This window comes from Macrobrachium rosenbergii, chromosome 10 (genome assembly GCF_040412425.1).
Source record: "Macrobrachium rosenbergii isolate ZJJX-2024 chromosome 10, ASM4041242v1, whole genome shotgun sequence".
Classification (NCBI taxonomy): domain Eukaryota; kingdom Metazoa; phylum Arthropoda; class Malacostraca; order Decapoda; family Palaemonidae; genus Macrobrachium; species Macrobrachium rosenbergii.
Genome location: NC_089750.1, coordinates 12,818,680 through 12,838,083, shown reverse-complemented (window position 1 = coordinate 12,838,083; position 19,404 = coordinate 12,818,680). Strand labels below are relative to the sequence as shown.

The 19,404-nt window shown below is 37.9% G+C and overlaps 2 protein-coding genes across 2 annotated transcripts in view; both read right to left on the bottom strand.

Moving 5' to 3' along the window:
* LOC136842493 (esterase E4-like) overlaps window positions 1-19,404 on the bottom strand; it is a 54,208-nt gene that overhangs the window by 19,691 nt on the left and 15,113 nt on the right. The window contains exons 7-8 of the mRNA XM_067109873.1: window positions 6,615-6,814; window positions 533-686 (exon numbers count right to left, since the gene is read on the bottom strand). Of these exons, the coding sequence (XP_066965974.1) occupies window positions 533-686; window positions 6,615-6,814 (354 nt within the window). The remainder of the gene's footprint in view (window positions 1-532; window positions 687-6,614; window positions 6,815-19,404) is intronic.
* On the bottom strand, window positions 7,327-10,170 carry LOC136842940 (esterase FE4-like). The gene is made up of 6 exons (XM_067110957.1): window positions 9,945-10,170; window positions 9,303-9,414; window positions 8,257-8,453; window positions 7,901-8,056; window positions 7,526-7,711; window positions 7,327-7,382 (listed from the first exon to the last, which is right to left on the bottom strand). Exons 1-6 carry the CDS (start codon window positions 10,150-10,152, stop codon window positions 7,327-7,329), a joined length of 915 nt encoding a protein of 304 aa, XP_066967058.1. The 5' UTR covers window positions 10,153-10,170.

Sequence of the window (19,404 nt, the reverse complement as noted above, 5' to 3'; positions counted from 1 at the left end):
TACGAAAGATGCAATCATGTCCAGGAAGGGAAAAAGGGAGAAAAGAGGAAGGAAAAGGAAAGTATTGAGACGGAGAGGAATAGTATTGTTAGCGTCTTGACAACTTTAACACGAGGCCGTGAGTTGCCTTAGAGCAAGCAATCTCACTCGGATTAAAGTTTTTTTTGCATCCCTTCAAGATAAATACAATTTTTTTTTTTAATTTTACACAGCTCAATTCTTTTGCTAATGTTGAGAAATTCTAATGGTAGTAATAGATTTCGAAATTCAGTATCCGCCTTTGAGTGGAACAAGCCTAATCTGTTGCAGCTGGGGCCCTGAGCTACTAAACAGGATTCCTCACTCCATTGGTAACGAATACTTATAAATCCTTCCAAGCGGAGGATTTGGAGGATTTATAAGTAAAATATGCTCCCGAGATAGATCTTCAATATGCTCCCAAAAGGAGTAAATTGAAGATCTGTCTCGGGAGCATACTGCAGATCTAAAGATCAAAATTAAGAATCCAGTACTTTGCAAGGACTTCACTTACGACAAGCGAAAAGCAGACCTTCCTGGGGTACAATGCTTATAAGTGAGGGCGTTGGACGAAGGGTTAACTCCTTTAGAGGTGCTGGGAGGAAGGGTTCAGGGCGAAGCCCTTCGTCAATTACAGCCAAAAACCAGTTTGGGGAAAGTCCGTACTTCTGTGGATGAATGTAGTGAAGAAAGCACATGGGAAATTAATGTTTCATCATACGAATATATATGCTATTCTATTCACAAGAAGACACAAGATAAAAGTTTAGGAACACTTTCAAGTAGACAGTTATTATGAAATATATAATTACCAATAATGCCATTAAATCAAAAATATATAAACGATTTTTTGACAATAATTTTAAATTAAAAAGTTAGCAAATAACTATATTTCCTTCAGTTTAGTTTTTTTTCTTCTTCGAGCTACGGTCATGAAGACAATAGTTGATTTTCATGAGTAGCTCTTGGAGAGAGCATTCTTCGTTCTTATTTTTTCTTTTTTTGGTAAAATTTTACGTTTTAATTTCAATGTGTGCTTACTTCTGTTGTTTTATTCAGAGACGAGTGTATGTGCACGCATTTACTGGATATCTATGAAGATAAAAGTTAAATGTCTTTGATATCTAAAACGTAAAAGGGAAGAATTCTTAACGGTAACAAGTATTTCAAGATTTATATAGATCATATTATTTTCTGAAGCCTGCATGTCCAGTCATATTCAACTATTGTTTTGGAAGTCTTCTCCATAATCAACATAATAAAAAAGTCGTTTCGTAATTACCTACAGAGTTAATGTCACTGAGTCAGCTTCGCTACTAACAAAAAATTGAATGTTTGCACACTGATTTCGTCCTTGCTCTGTTCATAAACTCCGGAGTGGCCAAGAATGGGAGCGATTCGATTCTGACGAAAAATTGAGCTTTCAAGCCGAACATGGTGATCACTGAATGGTCAGCGTCCTGCGTTTCAAACAACGAATTTTATCCCTTATAATACCGTGAAGAGAGACTTACGGTTGCAACGAAATGGTAGTTAGAATCCATTCGTTATGCGCATTGTTCTATCCTTGCTCAATCACGAAGCTTTGAAAGGCATATGCAAAGTATGAAACATGTACACATACACATACATATGTATACACACACAAACATATATATATATATATATATATATATATATATATATATATATATATATATATATATATATATATATATATATATTGCTACAAGAATATGCAGACGGCATAATTGTATCTGCATATCTTGTACAAAGCCAGCCCACTCGCCTCAGATTAAATAAAATGAATAACCAAAGAGAACAGAAGTGTTTGTTAGGTCAACTAGACACCCCCCGAGATTTGGAGTTCCCTAGTTCTCCTAAACCCCTCTTCCCCCTCATATCTTAATCCCCCTATTCCTGGAAACAGTGATTTTCGCTCTGTCTTCCTCTCTCACAGGACCCTGGCGTTTGGTTTAGTGGATTAACGGCCACCAGCATTGCCAGAGGACACCATTAGCGAGGAGAAAGTTGGGGCACCGACGGCTCCTACCGTCCAAGGATTGCTGCCAGATTAAGGTGCGGTGCCACATGGGGCCACATGGGCCTACCTCCCATCGTGCACCTGTGACCGTGGGAACCGCATGGCTTCAACTCCCATCGTGCATCTATGACCCGTGGGTCAGAGACTATAAAAGGGAGCTGCTGACTGGTGCCCACAGAAGAGAACGACTTGAGATTCTGAGAGAACCAGATGAGAGGAGACACAGGCTCACTCCTTCACTGCCCCCACCCTCCAAGTGCCATAGTCCGTTGTCAACAGCCCATAGAGATGCCTTTGGGGATAAGGTAATGTGAGACGTGGAGATTGCGGGTCACCTTTTCTTCTTCTATTACTAATTTTCATCATACCTTCATTTCCATACCTGGAGTAATATTAGTGACCTGTTTGTTGATTATTATTGTGCATTGATGAAGTGTTTTTATTGTGTTTTGTGAATATTTATGAGAGAGGACTCCCTTGCCTTCAGCTGAACCCTCCTCAGTGCCAAATCCATTCATCAGGTAATCTCTTGACTGTATCACTGCAGATCAAACCTGATGCTGTCAACCAACTCTGCCCCGATTGTATGCTCCCATCGCTCCTGCTAAGATGGGCGTGCTCTTGTAGAATCTTCCTGCATCAAGTGGCGAGAAGACCCTCTCACCCATAAAATTAATTCACATATTCCATCAGTCCCCCCTCAGTAGTGCAGGCTCACGTCCTGCTTGTGTGTTGTCCATCTGTTTTAGTAATTGTTATCAAATATTTTTTCAAGTATCAACTATTGCTGTAATGTATCAGGGCCCTAGTGGCCCTCAACAACCTTGAATTAATTGTCAGTACATTCTTGTCATTATTTTGAGATTTTCTCTTATAATTACCTGTATAATTGATTAATTGAATGATATTGCTGTGTTTGGAAGCATGGTTGGTTGTGACCTTCCCCCAGGTACCAATAAACTCAAGGCCCCACATTCACATCTAGCATTTGGCTACCTTGCCAGGATGTATCTTGCTCATTCCATAATATTGCAAAAGATTGCAATTGCAATGTCCTAATTAGCATTCACCAGAGCAATATTGCAAGATTGAGACGAACCTGATTTTTCATACAATCGGACAGAAAGCACACAGCGTTGCCATTCACACATGAGTTTGCTGCTATTACATGTTAGCGATTTGCATGTCTTAGGTGATAGGATTTAGCTAGGCAGTGCAGTGAAGTGCTAACAGAAGGGAAAGTGCGACTGATTCCAGCATAAGTGTTTCGGACAATTTGGAGTCTCAATAGATATGAACACTGAATTTGGCAACCACAGTTAGGAATGACATGATGTCTAGATTTGACCATACTGTAAGTAACCAGTCAGGGAGTTTTGCTAATATCGAATTCCCCAGTTCATTTACATGAGTAGAAATTTTGTGTTGTAGATTAATGAATTGATTTCGCTTACGTTCATCCCCCTGAGGTAGGTAGCGAGAGTTGTATTCCTGAAATTAGTATAAGTCTCTGGGCATCTCAGAAGGCGGATATGGGTCGAGACAAAAGAGCTGCGCACACTCTGAACAAAGCGAGCATGCGTAGAAGCCCAGTCTGCTGGGAGATTGAATGAAAAGTGTCAGATTGTTCGCTAAAGTTCCGAAATTCCCCACACAAGACTTGGAAATTTTGTTACGCTCTCTTTCCAACACCATCGTTCACTCATTCCATTCATTACATAGGTCACATTTTTACTTGTACGCCAAAAGGGCAAGACTAAAGTTAAGACCCCCAACCACTTGTATGCCACTCCTGATAATTTCAACAAGTCTCTCATTACTAAAACTCCATTGAGGCTCACCACCTTATTATTTTGATTGATAGATTGATGAACTGGCTAATGACAAGCCCCTTGATTGATTGATGAACATGCTCATGATGAGCCCTTTTGATTGACTGATGAACCTGCTCATGGCGACACCCTCTTGACTGACTGATGAACATGCTCATGACGAGTCCCCCTTGATTGATTGCTGCATACACTCATGATGAGCCCCCTCTTGGTTGATTGATGAACATGCTCATGATGAGCCCTCTTGACTGAACCTTGGTTGAACACTATCATGATGAGCCATTTTAATTAGCACAACAGCTGTAAGTTCTGTAGTACTCCCCAAAGGTTACCCCTCTCGCACTGAGTGCCAGAATTGATTGATTGAGAGTTCTATGGAACACCGCACCCGCCCGCCACAAGGGACATCAACAGGCCCGTGTATTTTGACTGATTGATTGATGATTGATTGAACCTATAACCTCTGCACAAGAGCCGGTACTGTCCGAGTGCATGTTATCATCGTTGATTGAACAGACCTTTAGTTCGCCGGAACACTCACCCTGAGCGCCATTTGAAGAAGTGCCAATTCCCATGCCAGTGGCTTTACCATCTAACTTTGAAGGAACATGTTGCTCGAAGGACACAACGACATCATGGAGCAGGAGAAGAGAGCAGGGCTTAAGGGAGCTGATGTCCTCCAGTGGGCAGACAAGCAGCTAATCTCCTGAAGGAGGAACAACAACAGAAAAGGGAAGAAGAAAGAACGAAAATGGAAGAAGAAAGACAAGGAAGAGAGGAAGAACGACGACATGAGCTCACCCTTAAGGAGAAGGAACTTAAGATTGCGCAAGATAGACAAGCTCTGCTGACGCCCAAGCTGGCACTCTCTCGGCCAGTCCAAACCCTGCCACGAGTTCCTACGCCTCCCTACCTCTCATTCATCCATTGATCTGGAAGTGGGCTGAGAACGACCCCGAAGAATGGCTTCATCACTTGGAGGACCTCGTAACGACGTACTCCCCTTCTGCCACCAAAACCGTCTTGCTGCTCGCTAAACACTTGGAAAGCAAAGCCTTGGACGCCTTCCGTGCTTCAGACAGTGGACACACGGGCCACCTGAATGAGGTACAATGAGCCGTGATCAAGGCATATGAGATCACGCCCAAATGCTGGAGACAGCGGTGGCGCCAACTCCCGAAGGAGGCAGGTCAGACCTGGTCCAAATTTTTGTATCATAAAAACAGAGCCTACGATCATTTGCTGCAGTGTTATTATTGTGTTTTGTGAATATTTATGAGATAGGAATCCCTGCCTTCAGCAAAACCTTCCTCAGTGCCAAATTCCATTCATCAGGTAATCTCTTGACTGTATCACTGCAGATCAAAGGTGATGCTGTGAACCGACTCTACCCCAATTGTATGCTCCCATGACACCTGCTACGACAGGCATGCTCTTGTAGAATCTTCCTGCATCGAGTGCCAAGAAGGCCCTCTCACCCAAAGAAGTAAAATTCACATATTCCGTCAGTCCTCCCTCAGTAGTGCAGGCTCACGTCCTGCTTGTGTGTTGTACCCGTTTTAGTAATTGTTATCAAGTATTTTCTCAAGTATCAACCATTGCTGTAATGTATCAGGACCCTAGTGGCCATCCACAACCTTGAAATAATTGACAATTCATTCTTGTCATTAGTTTGAACATTTTTTCTTACAAAATTGATTGATTGAATGATATTGTGTGGAAGCATGGTTGGATGCAACCTTCCCCCACCCGTTCCAATAAACTGAAGGGCCCATTCACATCTAGCAATATATATATATATATATATATATATATATATATATATATATATATATATATATATATATATATATATACATACATACATACATATACATATATACACACATATATATATATGTATTATACATGTATACATTTATATTTACTGTATGTCCTGACCACTCTCACTAGACGCCAAGTAAGCTATTTAGCCGTGTAAATACCCTTTTCAATCTGAGTATTTTCAATTTTGCTACTTGAGTTTGGCTTTTAGTTCTTGATGTTAATGCCCATATTTCATGGTCATAGGTCAGAACTGGTCTCAATATAGTGGTGTAAACTATAACTTTTACCTTTATTGGTATATTCCTATCTTTCATCAATGGTAGTTCTTCTTGCTGAAAGGACTTCACTAGAAGTGACATCAAAATCATAGCAGCATCAATAATCCTGGCTTTCCTTACTCGGAATTGGTTGTAGTGTGTAAAATCTCTCTCTCTCTCTCTCTCTCTCTCTCTCTCTCTCTCTCTCTCTCTCTCTCTCTCTCTCTCTCTCTCTCTCTCTCTCGTGGGGAGTTAAATGAAGGGCTACTTAACCATACTACTCATATCCAAAAATAAAAAAAAATTACCTTAGCTGTTCTGCTTGCTATTACCTCATATCATATTTCCGGCAATAAGCTGACTGGGCATTATGACTATAAAACCACATATCTAAAATGTTCAGGAACTGGCTAGAAAACTATACTGATTTCTTCCTATATCCTACTTTTCAAATTTCAGTTTACGAGAGAAGTGGCAGACCAGGTCTTATTTGAACAGTTATAACTCTCAGCACTTACTCAAATTCCAAATTTGTCAATTGTTAGAAAGGGAAAGTCTATCCGTTGTTGCAATGGAGAGAAGAGCAAACGAATATATTTAACGAAACCACAATAACAGAATAATTAAAATACTTACATATAATGAACCCTGGGCTTTGACGATTTGCTCGAATGTCTTGGAGGCAAGGCACTCCCGTAAGGCCTTTGAATTTCCAGAGGGGCATCCTAATTCGTGCGCCAGTAATCGAGCTCCGATCAAGGGATCACGCCCAGCAGGCGTCACGGCCCATGGGCAGGAAGCTGCTCCGCTTAACATTATTCCGCGGTGAAATAAACCTGCAGATAAAACAAAAATTTATTGAAATTAAGTTTGGTCATAAGTGATGGATTCCACGGTAGAAAAATTATACAGATATAGATCCAGTGAAGCCGTATGTGGTCCCAACCAGAATATAAGCTCAAGCTTGAGAGTAGACTTAGTGTCCCTACTGCCTGAACATACCAAGAGTTGATCAAATTTGCAACAAATTACAGCTATTAAGTGCAAGCTGTAATATGTAAAATGAGAAACAAAAGCCAGATAAGAGACGCAGTGTGTAGGGAAGCTCTATCAAACAAATTTTGGTGCACAAGTCTGCTAAGTTTGACTCTACGTGGCGATCACCGGTCCTCGTTTTATTCGGGTTTGGGCCCCTTGGTGTTCCACTTACAGTTTGCCTTGTGTATTAAACTACGATACTCCCAAAGGCTTATTACATTGTCCCTATGACTCCACTTGCGTTGTTTTCTGCCTTTTACATCTCATTGGATGGCTTTGCCTTTCTTCAGGTCTATCTATCATTTCAGCTTCAATTCTTGACTATCATTTCACTACAACAAATCTTGGAACAAACCCTGTGAGAATCTAGAAAGGTGGATAAGGTGTTTCATAAATCCAATTTACAATAATAATAATAATAATAATAATAATAACAACAACAATAATAATAATAATAATAATAATAATAATAATAATAATAATAATAATAATAATAATAATAATAATACCTTTGGATAAGGGCGAATACATAAAAAAGTGAACAGAAGCAGCTCCGACAGAGAAACCTCCTAAGGTGACTTGGTTCGGGTCCCCTCCAAACTCAGCGATGTTTCTCTGTACCCAACGGAGAGCAGAGACTTGGTCAAGCAACCCATAATTGCCAGGCAGAACCGAATCCCCCATACTGAGGTATCCTATTCCCAAACATAAAGTGAAAAATGAAGTATCAGGAATGTGATGGATGAAGTACCTTGTCGATACAGAGTGAAACAATATTTTTGACAATGTCAGAACCTTATACTCATGCGAAGCTTATATTCTAAAGATGAACTTAGATGAACTAATTGACAGATCTAGTGCCTTCAATTAGTCCCTTCACTGACCTAGTGCTCCAAGACGATAATTGATGGTAACAACAACAACATCCCTAGAAAGGAGCTTTCCAGCTCCGTGGGGGGACGACGACCCCCTGACGTAACCACCTCCGTGGATGAAGACGAGCACTGGGAGGAGGGTGTCCTCTGCTCGGTTCTCCTCATCTGTTTTTAGTAGAGTATGTCAGGTGGGATCCATACAATGTTTATGAGTATCCCCGTTTTCATAGGCAATTAAGTGATCAGTAATGTAAAATTTCACAGATCAGTACGGACATTTTCTTTATTGACACCAAATGGGAAAATTATCATATTTGAATTCTTCTGAACTGACGTTCTTCATGCTTCATTTATTGGCATCTTACCTAGGTGGGATGGCGTATGAACGTTGAGAAAAAGACAGTCTTCATTTCCCAAAACACCTTTGCTCTCCGTGTCATACTGAGGGCAGAATGACCCAAGTTGACTGGCGTTTAGATAGTTCCCTGGCCACGGACCCACCAGGTCTACGGGGTCAGCGAAGCGCAAATCTCCAACAGGGGCCTTTGCGTATGGGATACCTCTGTTCAGTAAAGGAAGATATGGTCTTAGCATTTGCTTTGTTATGGCGTAATTCACAGGGACATCAGGGGAGATCATATTTAGGGTTTACCTGTGGATAGTACGTGCTGAGAAAAAAAAGAGTTACAGTGAAAGCTAAGTTTCATTTAACAGTATTTATATAGGTTTTGAAAGCTAACGTGGGATATTATACATAGTCAGGCAATTCGTTTTTTCTTTTTTTATTCAAACTTAATCACTGAATTTAAATCTCTTATGCAGCAGATTTATTTCTATGCCCCTATTTCTACCGCGACAGCCTTAGCTTGTTCTTAAGCGTCACAATCTATTTCCTTTGATGTTGCAGTATTCTTAAATTCACAGTCGATTCCACACGTTCCGAATTCTTCGAAAGTTATGTAACAATGTTTACAGATACAACGATATGAATATATGTTACAAACGCTGACCAAGGTTCCAGTTCTTACTAGCAGTAAGAGGAAGACAGTTACTGCTCTCTTCTCGCTTCATGTATTTTATCTTTGTATTGACATGCCAGTTTAAAAAAAGCCCCAGTCACTATGCCTTTACTCGATTTGGCTTTTCCAAATACTTGGGCCCTAAATTTCCAAGAACTGGCTGCTTTATCTGATGAGAGATCTGTCGTAATATTAAAAAATATCAGCGTGCACTGTTGATGATGAATTGCGGTTTCTTTTTGCCAAAAAAATCAGCAAGTAAAACGTTACGAGTTGTTACTTTAAGAAAAACATTTTACTAGACTTATTTACCTGAATGTAAGTTACTTCAAGGAAAGTTCCTCAGAGTTTCGGAAGGTAATGATGGAGGCAACTTCTAGTTCTGGACTTACCTGAAGGCATGCATGTGCGTGTTTGGATGATGGGGAGGCCGACTTGGCAATTTCAATCCAGTAATGGTACCCAAGCTGGTCTTCAGATCGAAAAACTCCTTTATTCCTACATCTGCAGGAAAGAAAATTTCACTTGAAGTTGATCATTCTATTTCTCGATTCGTAAATAATGACTGTCATTTATTTCAATGTTAATTAACCATTCATCCTCAAACGTGGAATTGTATGGCACGGAAATGTTACAGAAAGTAGTATATCTCTGACGAAATTTTTTTAGCACAAATGCAGAATAAAAATGGATTTTCACCACGATATAAGCGATAAAAAATGGGAAAGAAAACACTCGAAGATCTTTCATGACGTGGGTTAAATATACAAGTGACAAAGGGTAATATTTTTGCCTCTATGTTCCTCTTCTTTGTTTGTCTTTATTTTCTTTTTTAGCTACCTGATTTCTTTCCTCTTATCTAAGTTTGCATTTGTTTCTTTTTTTACGGGCTTTCTGTACTATGGAAACTTGCCTTTAGGTCGGTTTCATTTGGGTATGTAAATAATAATAATAATAATAATAATAATAATAATAATAATAATAATAATAATAATAATAATAATAATAATAATAATAATAATAATAATAATGACCTTGTCCCCGCGTTAACCTTTCCATCATGGTCACTGGAACGTCTGACGGCAATAACTCAACAGATTCTCCGCCTGTAGCTGCTTGTCCTTGAGCTAGGCCTATTGCATGCAACAAAAGCAATAGCATCATCGCTGGTGCTGTCAATGTCCAATTCATTTTTGTGGTGATGCTGTAGCAACCGAAGGTATTTGATCTACTGAGGATCATTCCACGGAAAATAACATCAAATCACTGCAATAACAGAAATCTGGTTAATACCGGTAAACCTCAAAACTCAAACACTAATTCTATCAGTTTTTTTTAACAGCTTGTTTCTCATACTGGTTCATCAAGATGTAAGAGCCGGAGTTCTGGTAAGGCCTACATAATCTTACAGAAGACTAACACTGATAAGGTCCCTCTCGTAAACTGAAAGTGAAATATAGGTCAAATGTTAAACATCAAGTAAATCAGCATGAAGGAATTTAAAGGCTGAAATCAGCGATGTCTTTCATCTGCCTAGTCCTTGTTACACCAAATGAAAGTCGAAAATGCTCTTAATTTCGCGGCAATTAAGAAAAATAATTATGTCGCGATACCAGACACAACTTAGGCTGTGTACCTCGGCGTTTGCTTGCTCTGAGAGGAGTGAGCGAGTCCTGGGAGGTTTAGCAAATGAAGAACCACTAGTTAGGTGACTGTGATCAGGAATATATGACGTCTGCTGGTATTTGTCACACAGTAACTCTTCCGGAAACACCCTGCGACAGAGGATAACAATGAAAAGTCGAAAGGTGCTTGTTCTATTGCCCTCTCATGCTCCAAAGCATAAAACGACAAGAAGATTGTTATGATGCTAATTTGTTGAGTTTTGAAGGGAGAACAAGTTGACTTAGATGACAAATACTATTTGAAAGTGTATCAACAACACAGATAAGATGAATCATGATATCAGTCTTCATAACAACTTCCAAAAATAGTTCATAAGACCTTTTCCTTGTTCCTCTCCATTTTTACATGATTTTATTCAACTTGACTTCTGCGTCTGTCATCTGTTTGGGTTAAATCTTGTAACTCAATTTTCGACCTGTTCCCTTCGTCCGATGGACTTGAAATTTTGCATGGTTACTCAATTCCAGTGGCAATAGTACCTTACATGATCAGTAGGTCAGCAGTGACCTTTGGTGACCCTACAGTGACCTCTCCCAGTATCTCAGGATTTTCATGCAAATTTTCGGATTTTTCCTACCTTCTTTGACTCGGTAGAATAAGTTAATAACTCAACGGATTTTTCAAACCTTCTTTGGTTCGACGAGATAATGCGTTCAATTTCGAAAGCTACAATCACAACTCAGTGACAATTTCTGTCAAAACTAAAATGTATAAAATAAAAAACTAAAAAAAATGTTTAAAATATGCTTTTATTAAAATTCACTAAAAAGTAAAACAATTTTTTGAGACACCAGAATTTTCTTACAATCAATTATGTCTACAAAAATAAGAGCGTCAAACATGGAAGGAAATGCTACTAGAAATAAATAAAATATATTTCTTTTCTTGTAGCAGTTCCTTCCATACTTGGCGCCCTCGCTTTTATTTTTGTAGATAAGATTTACTATAAGAAAATCCTGGTGTGTCTCAAAAAAATTTTTTTTTTTACATTTTAGTGCATTTTAATAAAAGCATATTTTACATTTTTTTTGTATTTCTTATATGCCCACGTGGCTCTGTTTTGACATTTAGTTTCTGTTTTTTTTCTGAGCAAGCTTTTGGCAGAATGGATACTTTTTTACTTTGCACTCTCACAAGCAGGTGAATCGATATCAGACTGGACTAATATCATTAATATCAGTCCAGTCTGATATCAATTCACCTGCTCTTGTGAGTGAAAAGTAAATAGGTATCCATTCTGCCGGTATCATAATGGTTTTGGTATAAACTGAGATAATTTTTCAGATACTGACATTCGTTAGATCATCGAAAGCAATTACTATAAAGCCAAGAAATATTGTGGTCCGTGTACAGAAAGAACGACTAGTTTAATGATAATACTGTAGCTAGTAGCTGGAATTTAACTATTTTACAGGAAAAGCAATGCGAGACCCAAAAATGACCTACGACGACCTTAAGTACTGTTTTCTTAGTAAGTAATTATATGAAGAGTATTCGTAATAACGAGCAGAATTTACAGAAAGTATTGCATGAAATATACTGGGTACACTACAGATGGAAGTGTGATATTTAAATAACTAATTCTAATGGAAAAAGATCGCTAAATATGCTTCCTTACAAAGCAGATTTTTTCTTCAATAAACTTTTGAACAGTTCAACAATTTCGTCAAAAATTTTTCATATGCGGACGTACTGTTTTTTTGTCAATTTAACTTGATTCCTTGCATTCTGCGAACTATATATAATAGCAAATCCATAAAGAAGACGAGAAAAGAAACCACATCTAAAACCTGGATAACATCGTCCTGAGAATATCAGATAAGCTGAGTAGACGATAAACCCTCATCTCACTGTTTATCACCAGGAGAGACGGATAAAATCTACATGAGATAGTAATCCGATAACAACAGATAATATATAAAAACAAAATGTTATCATAACAAAGATATTATAGTTCGTGTTGCTGAAACTTCAAAGTTTATTATAAAGCGGAAGATCGACATGGCTGCAAGCCTTGTTTTTACAAAATGAATTAGCGAATATATGCAGGGTCATGCATCGCTCAGGGATGTTTTAAAAAGCGACTTTAGTTAACGAAATGACTTAGCAAAAAGTTAAACCGTAGGAAATGCTCTCTTCCATGTAAAGATGATCGCCAGCATCATACATCTTCCCAGGAACACTTCATAATGATATGCTCTTGTAATTTACACACTTACCTTTACCTCTTTTCCTTTAAGCAACTGAACAGTTATTCCTTTCATCTATTAAAAACAAGAGAACATAATGATACACACACAATTACACATACACAGACATATATATATATATATATATATATATATATATATATATATATATATATATATATATATATATATATATATATATATATATATATATATGTCAAAATCATATATTACCTTCCTCTTCGTTTTAACGTGCTTTTTCCCATTTTTATATGGGGTAAGCACGATGCCTTCTTTTCGAAGGACTTTGATTTGGCGTTGGGGTAGGCAGTAGCCTCGATCGGCTGCCCTGCCTGACATCGCTTAGACCCCGGTAACGATGTGTACGTGTATCGTACCAATCCCTAGTTCCCTTTCTCCCAGCAGCGAGGAGAACGGGGCGGTTTAGGTCGACAGTTCGAGACGTGTGAGATGTCTGTTATGTTTTTAGATGATGTTGGAGTGGCTTTGTTTATGTGTGTATTAGTCTGTAACACCCATTTGCTTTCAGCAAACCTATCCGTTGATTACATACGTAATTCCGGGGTGTCTACACGGATAGCAAAGTGTCCGCCTTCTCTGACCAGTCGGCTGCGGATTTTAACCCGCGCCATGGACCTCTACGAAGTCCTAGGCCGCTGCTCTACTGACTGAGCCATCGAGGCTCCTAAAATCATATATTACCCCTGTAGATTAAAATCAGTATGGTATGAGGATAACATGTTGACACTGAAAAAAGTTGGAATTGCTGAAGCTATTTTATTATATATATATATATATATATATATATATATATATATATATATATATATATATATATATATATATATATACACATATATAAATAAATATATAATATATATACTTATATGTTTATGCATATATAAAAGTAAATGATTCAGCAATTCTGACTTGACAAGTTCAATGTGTGATTCTCAAACAGCAATCCCTCGATTATCTGGATTAATAGAGCCAAAGCCCTATCGGATAATGTCGAAATCCATATAACAACGAGTAAAAAAATTCATGGGTGTTCAAAGGCAGCTCCGTACCCTTCTTCACCTAACCTTGTCAATACCACATAGCTGTAAACACTGTATATGCTTATAAACAATAACCATCACACTTTAAATTGAAGACTTTATGCAAAAGCAATTATCTGCCCTATTTTCCCGGGTTGTAACAAAAGCAGCTCCATAAATAAACTTAAAACAAAAAAATAAACTTAAAACAAAAAAGCAAACTCCTCCATTTTCTGTTATACATTACACACAATAGGGTAGGTACCCAATGTTTTTTATTTATCCCAAACACTGTAAAAATACAGGCAACCCCTTTTTTTCTTGTATGCAACACAATATAATAGTTTACAGAAACAAATTTTATCATTTTCCTCAAAATACATACCATTCTTCGTCTCTCGTACACGAAACATAGCACAGTAGGCTACACAATGTTTTTCATTTGCCCAAAACATTGTAAAGTACATTGTACTGTATGCACAAAAAATAATGTTAACACAAACAATTTTTAAATTTTCCCCAAAATGCATCACACACACAAAAAGTAAACCACTTACTCTCTACCTATTTTGCACTGCGTGTTCGTGTTTAAGTTTCTTAGCTCAGTGCTGTATCAGATGTTGCCTTTACTTTGGCTTTGTTTGAATTATTGTATAGTATTTCATTACACAAGTTTAGTGGATTCTAAGTATCATAAGCACACATATCATAAAGTGAGAATGTTTTATCACTCTTGATATTTCATCTATTATCATAAAAATATTTAAAATGTGAATTTGTAGATGTTGGCAAAACTTTGACAGTCATAGCTGAAGTCTGGTGCCACAACGCCAGTGAATGAGTGTGTGCTTACATATATACCCTATACACATGACTGCGTTTATCTATTGGGTTGTAAAAATAAAAAATGTGGAAATGCAGACAAAAATAAAAATGAGGAAAGGCTTTAATGTAAGTGATACCTCAGCCGTTCTCTGTCCCTCTATACCGTATCTCTTATTGCTTTATTTTGCTTTGATACAGCATAGTACTGTACTGTACATACCCTTTAAGAAAATGTGGAATGTCAAAAACGTAACAGCTCAAAACAAAACCAGCTCTACCTACTTCACCAACGCCAGCAAAAAAAAAAAATGTGTAAAAATAGAAATAAAGCAACCATCAAGCAATTCTGCAAACCATAATCCTTACGTGAGTATTATGAGAAGTAGAGCGTTCGAAGCCTTTGTGCCAGTTCAAAGGGGAAGTCAGCTGTAAATACTCTACTTTATAGGAATGTTTACCTAATATGCACATAAACTCACTGAGAAGCAAAATACTTCTAGTGAGAAATATTTTCTTTTTTAATTTAGAGCTGCTTGGCTGGTGCAGCCAGTCTAGCAAAAACGCACTGAATTTGATGTTTTGAAACCATGAAATGAGATTAAGTAGGTGAGAAAAATAAAGTTTGAACCTGTGGTGTAATTTCAACTGTGATGAGAAAGAGGGGGATTGAAACCATGGAATAAGCCTAGGCAACATGATAGGAAAGAGGTCTGAAACCGGAAAATGAATGCCATTGACAGGGGAAATGGAGGTTTTCAAAATAACAGATCAATAAGCAGCCTCTCATAATTCGGCTTTCTAGCTTTACTGATGAAGCCTTTCAAGTGGAAACTTTCATGACAAACAGCTACATAAAGCGCAAACACACGCACAAACACACACACACACACACACACACACAGTGTTCGATAAGTTTTGCGACTCTGAAAATGTAAGTAATTTTCCACTCTGCTTCCAACCAAGATTGAGACTTTCGCATTTCACGGCTGAAAATCTCTGTTTTGACGTTAATTTTCGAAGTTACTGTAGAGCCCAGAGATCAAACAGGAAAGCCGGCCTTTGATGCGTTAGTAATTAAAGCTGTCAGGAGCAGCGATGTGTTATGGAAAGTCCTCTCTCACTCTCTCTCTCTCGCTCTAGCTGTGTGCACACGAGCTCGCTCACTCGTGTGTGAATGTTCACTAATACAGTGCATAAAACATGAAATGTCCAAGTAATTACACAAAATGATTCCAAATATCTGTCGGTAGGACGTGAGTCTACAATCCCATCCTTTCCTTATTTCATATGTCAGTCTCTCAAGTCATCCTGCTCACGAGTCGAATCTCTTCCCACATTGCACTTTCTTTCCTCGCCTTCCCGTTTCTTCACCTTCCTCTTTACCATTCTTGCTTTGTACTCCTACTCCATCTATCCCCATTAAATAGTCTTTCCTGCCCTAATTTCTTCTCTTTTCCTCCTCTCATAGCCCTATGTCTCATTCATTTTTTTTTTTTACGCTTTCCAGTTACCCCTTCATTACTTTCTCGGCCCCTGTCTTTTCCCTCTTCCATATCTCATACATTTTATCACCAATTCGTCCTGTTTCTCATAGGCATTCGTGATCACTGATGTTGTGTGACCTATTTGAAAATATTAAAACAAATTTTCTTTTGCTTTTGTAATTACCAGCCAGTTCCACCTATCCTATGCTCCCTTTCTCTTGGCATTGAGGATGGGGTAGGGGGTGGCTAGATTTTAGGGTTAATGCGCCTATCTGGTAATAACACCAAACGTTACTGACAAAAGCAGCAAACCTCAATGGTGAGGTGAGAACAAAAATGAGTCATAATGAGGCCTGCTGAGTGAGTGATCCAACATTTACTTCCTCAGAGCCAGCAATTAAACTGCGACAATAAGGGAATCTCGTTTAGCAACTGCAGCTAGATCCTTAATTTTGTAAATTATAATTTTGTCAATGTGAGGCATATTTCATCAATCCCATGCACTAAACATATGTGTATACTGTGTGTATATATATATATATATATATATATATATAAATATAATATATATATATATATATATATATATATATATATATATATATGTATATATATATATATATATATATATATATATATATATATATATATATATATATATATATATATATATATATATGTATACACATATATATTATATAATAATAAACGTTAAATAAGCAATACAACAAGCATTTCAAAAATTTTCCCCGTAACTTCCAGTATCCATCCAGTTGTGAAGAAAGTGCGGAATAATTCTTCGCAAAAGCTTCAATGATATTTAGTTTCCGTTTCGGATTTGCTGTGGGCTTCATCGTTCAGCGTAATATAGTTTTTTCTTGAGATAAATGGTCCGTCTTACAAACAGACTAGTATATTTTAATTAAGTGACTATATACTGCAGTTCTAAAGTTTATGAGCTATATTTTGTTCCGGTAGCTCAGCTTGAACTGTTAAATCTGAATTTATTCATTATGTTTGAATAGGCAACTGCTGCCATATGTACGATAATTAACATATACATAAGAAATATTTTATCGTCCTTCTTACTAATCACAAACGACTTATGATATTATGTCTATATAGGCGAATAAATCTGAAGGACTTTTTCTCTTATGACCGACCTTTTGAATAAACTTTGATTGCTATGAAATTAATAATTATTTTATTTTTAAAAGAAAATGAACTGGTGTAGACGCTACCCTACTTACAAACATTCAGAGATACGAACAAACGTAATAGTAAATTACATTGTGTTTGGAGCGCTCCCCTTTGCCACCCGAAAGTTCAAATTTTGTGCTGTGCGCCTATTTTGCAATTGTAACTAAAAATTTCCAGAGACACTCAAGGAAATAATTGATAAGGAAGGTTATACCCCTTAGCAAGTGTTTAATGTTGACAAGACAGGCCTTCTCTAGAAGAAAATGCTGTGAAGAAAAGACGATGCCAAGATATAAGGCGGTGAAGAACAGGCTAACCTTACTGGTGGGTGGCAACGCATTGGAAGATTTCAAGCTAAAACCACTCTTCGTGTACCACACTGCAAATCCACGGGCACTCAAAAATATCACAAAGAGCTCTATACCCGTGATCTGGATGTCCATTAACAAAGCCTGGGTGACTCTTGCTATATTCGGAGACTGGTTTTCCATCACTTTGTTTCCAAAGTCAAGCTATACTCCCACAAGAATGGGGTTCCTTTCAAGATTCTCTTAATCTTAGATAATGCGTCTGGGCACCCACCACACTGAGATGATTTCCATCCAGATGTGAAAATTATGCATTTACCCCCTTAAACAACTTCACTCCTTTAGCTGATGGATCAAGGTGTAATAGCCAATTTCAAGAAATATTACACTCGCAGTACTTACAGGCAAGCATTGAAGGAAGTGAATGACCCTGGTGTGACCTTACGTGACTTTTGGAAGGGATACAACATTTATAATTGCATCATGAATATTGATGCTGCATGGTAGGCTTTATGCACACAGTTTGTCAACTACTTCAGAGGATTTAATCAGGAAGAGAAGGGAAAGGGAATCGTTAACAGTCTCAATGACATAAGTGAAAAGCTACAGCCTGACTTAGGGGAAGAGGGCTTTGAAGTACTGTTTGAGCCTCGTTCAGAGGAGTTAAAGAATGAAGATTTAATGGAGCTGGAAGAAATGCAAAGAACAGAACACATGAAGAAGAACTCCTTCCTTTATAGAAGTTTGAAAATAAATTGATGGCCAAGCGGTTTTCTCTTACAAAGGAAACTTTAACTATTTTTGAGGATCATGACCCAAATGTTGAGGGGTTCTCAAAACTAGCAACGACCATCAACGACGGTATCCTGTGTGTCTCATATACAATGAAAAGAAAAGAAAACAATGCAAACTTTCTTAGACCAATTCTTCAACTACTGTATTGTGTTTAGGATGAAAAAACATACAGAAATGTATTGATTATATGGAATCATACTGTACTATACTTAAGCAGGTGTGAAGACCATCTTACGAACATTTCAAGATACGAACGGTCGTTTGGAGCATAACTCGTTTGTATGAAGGGTAGTTATTTTTTTAAGAGGGACATACAAAATCCATAAGCCTCGTTTACACTATGATTCTCAGTTGTCATTTTTGTAGTTCAATGATAGGCCTATAGTCAAACCAAAATGTCAAGGCGGATGACAGGAGGTCTCATCAGAATGCTTCGTATTTGAATCTAAAAGTTGAGGACATTTTCCCTTGTAGACAAATGGAAAAATCTCATCAGCTTACAGTAAAACCGGATTAAGTTCTGTACTGGATGGTGTGAGACCAATCCCTCCAACCACACTTTCGTTTCTTTCTCATTGCTTTGTCCTTATTAAAATGGTTTACATCTGACTTTAGATCTATTGAACACTGGTTCTCCAAATTCTTCTTCCGTATCTCTCCCTTCCTTGACGATTCTTTCCATAGTCCTTCTGGGAATATTGGTAGCTTCACATGCCCGATCGTAAACTCCTGTCACATCGGTCAAGGGCCTATTGTTTATCTTTTCTCTCGCAAAGTAATTGTGAACGTCGTATGCGAATGACCTGGCGGAAGCAGGGAAAACACGTCTCAGTTTTTTCCGCTTTTCCCATGGCTAAAGCAAGAGGAACACGTCTGGGTGTACTTTCTTTACAGGGTGAGTCGAGTGAATGCCAATGTGCTTATGCAAAACGCTGTTATATATGAC

Excerpts from the sequence above, each read along its gene's own strand:
- LOC136842940 (XM_067110957.1), bottom strand. The coding sequence starts at position 10,152 with ATGATCCTCAGTAGATCAAATACCTTCGGTTGCTACAGCATCACCACA. Across the intron at positions 8,454-9,302 it reads ACGCACATGCATGCCTTCAG|AGGTATCCCATACGCAAAGG; the intron begins GTAAGTCCAGAA and ends TTTACTGAACAG. Across the intron at positions 7,712-7,900 it reads TTATCGTCTTGGAGCACTAG|GATACCTCAGTATGGGGGAT; the intron begins GTCAGTGAAGGG and ends GTTTGGGAATAG.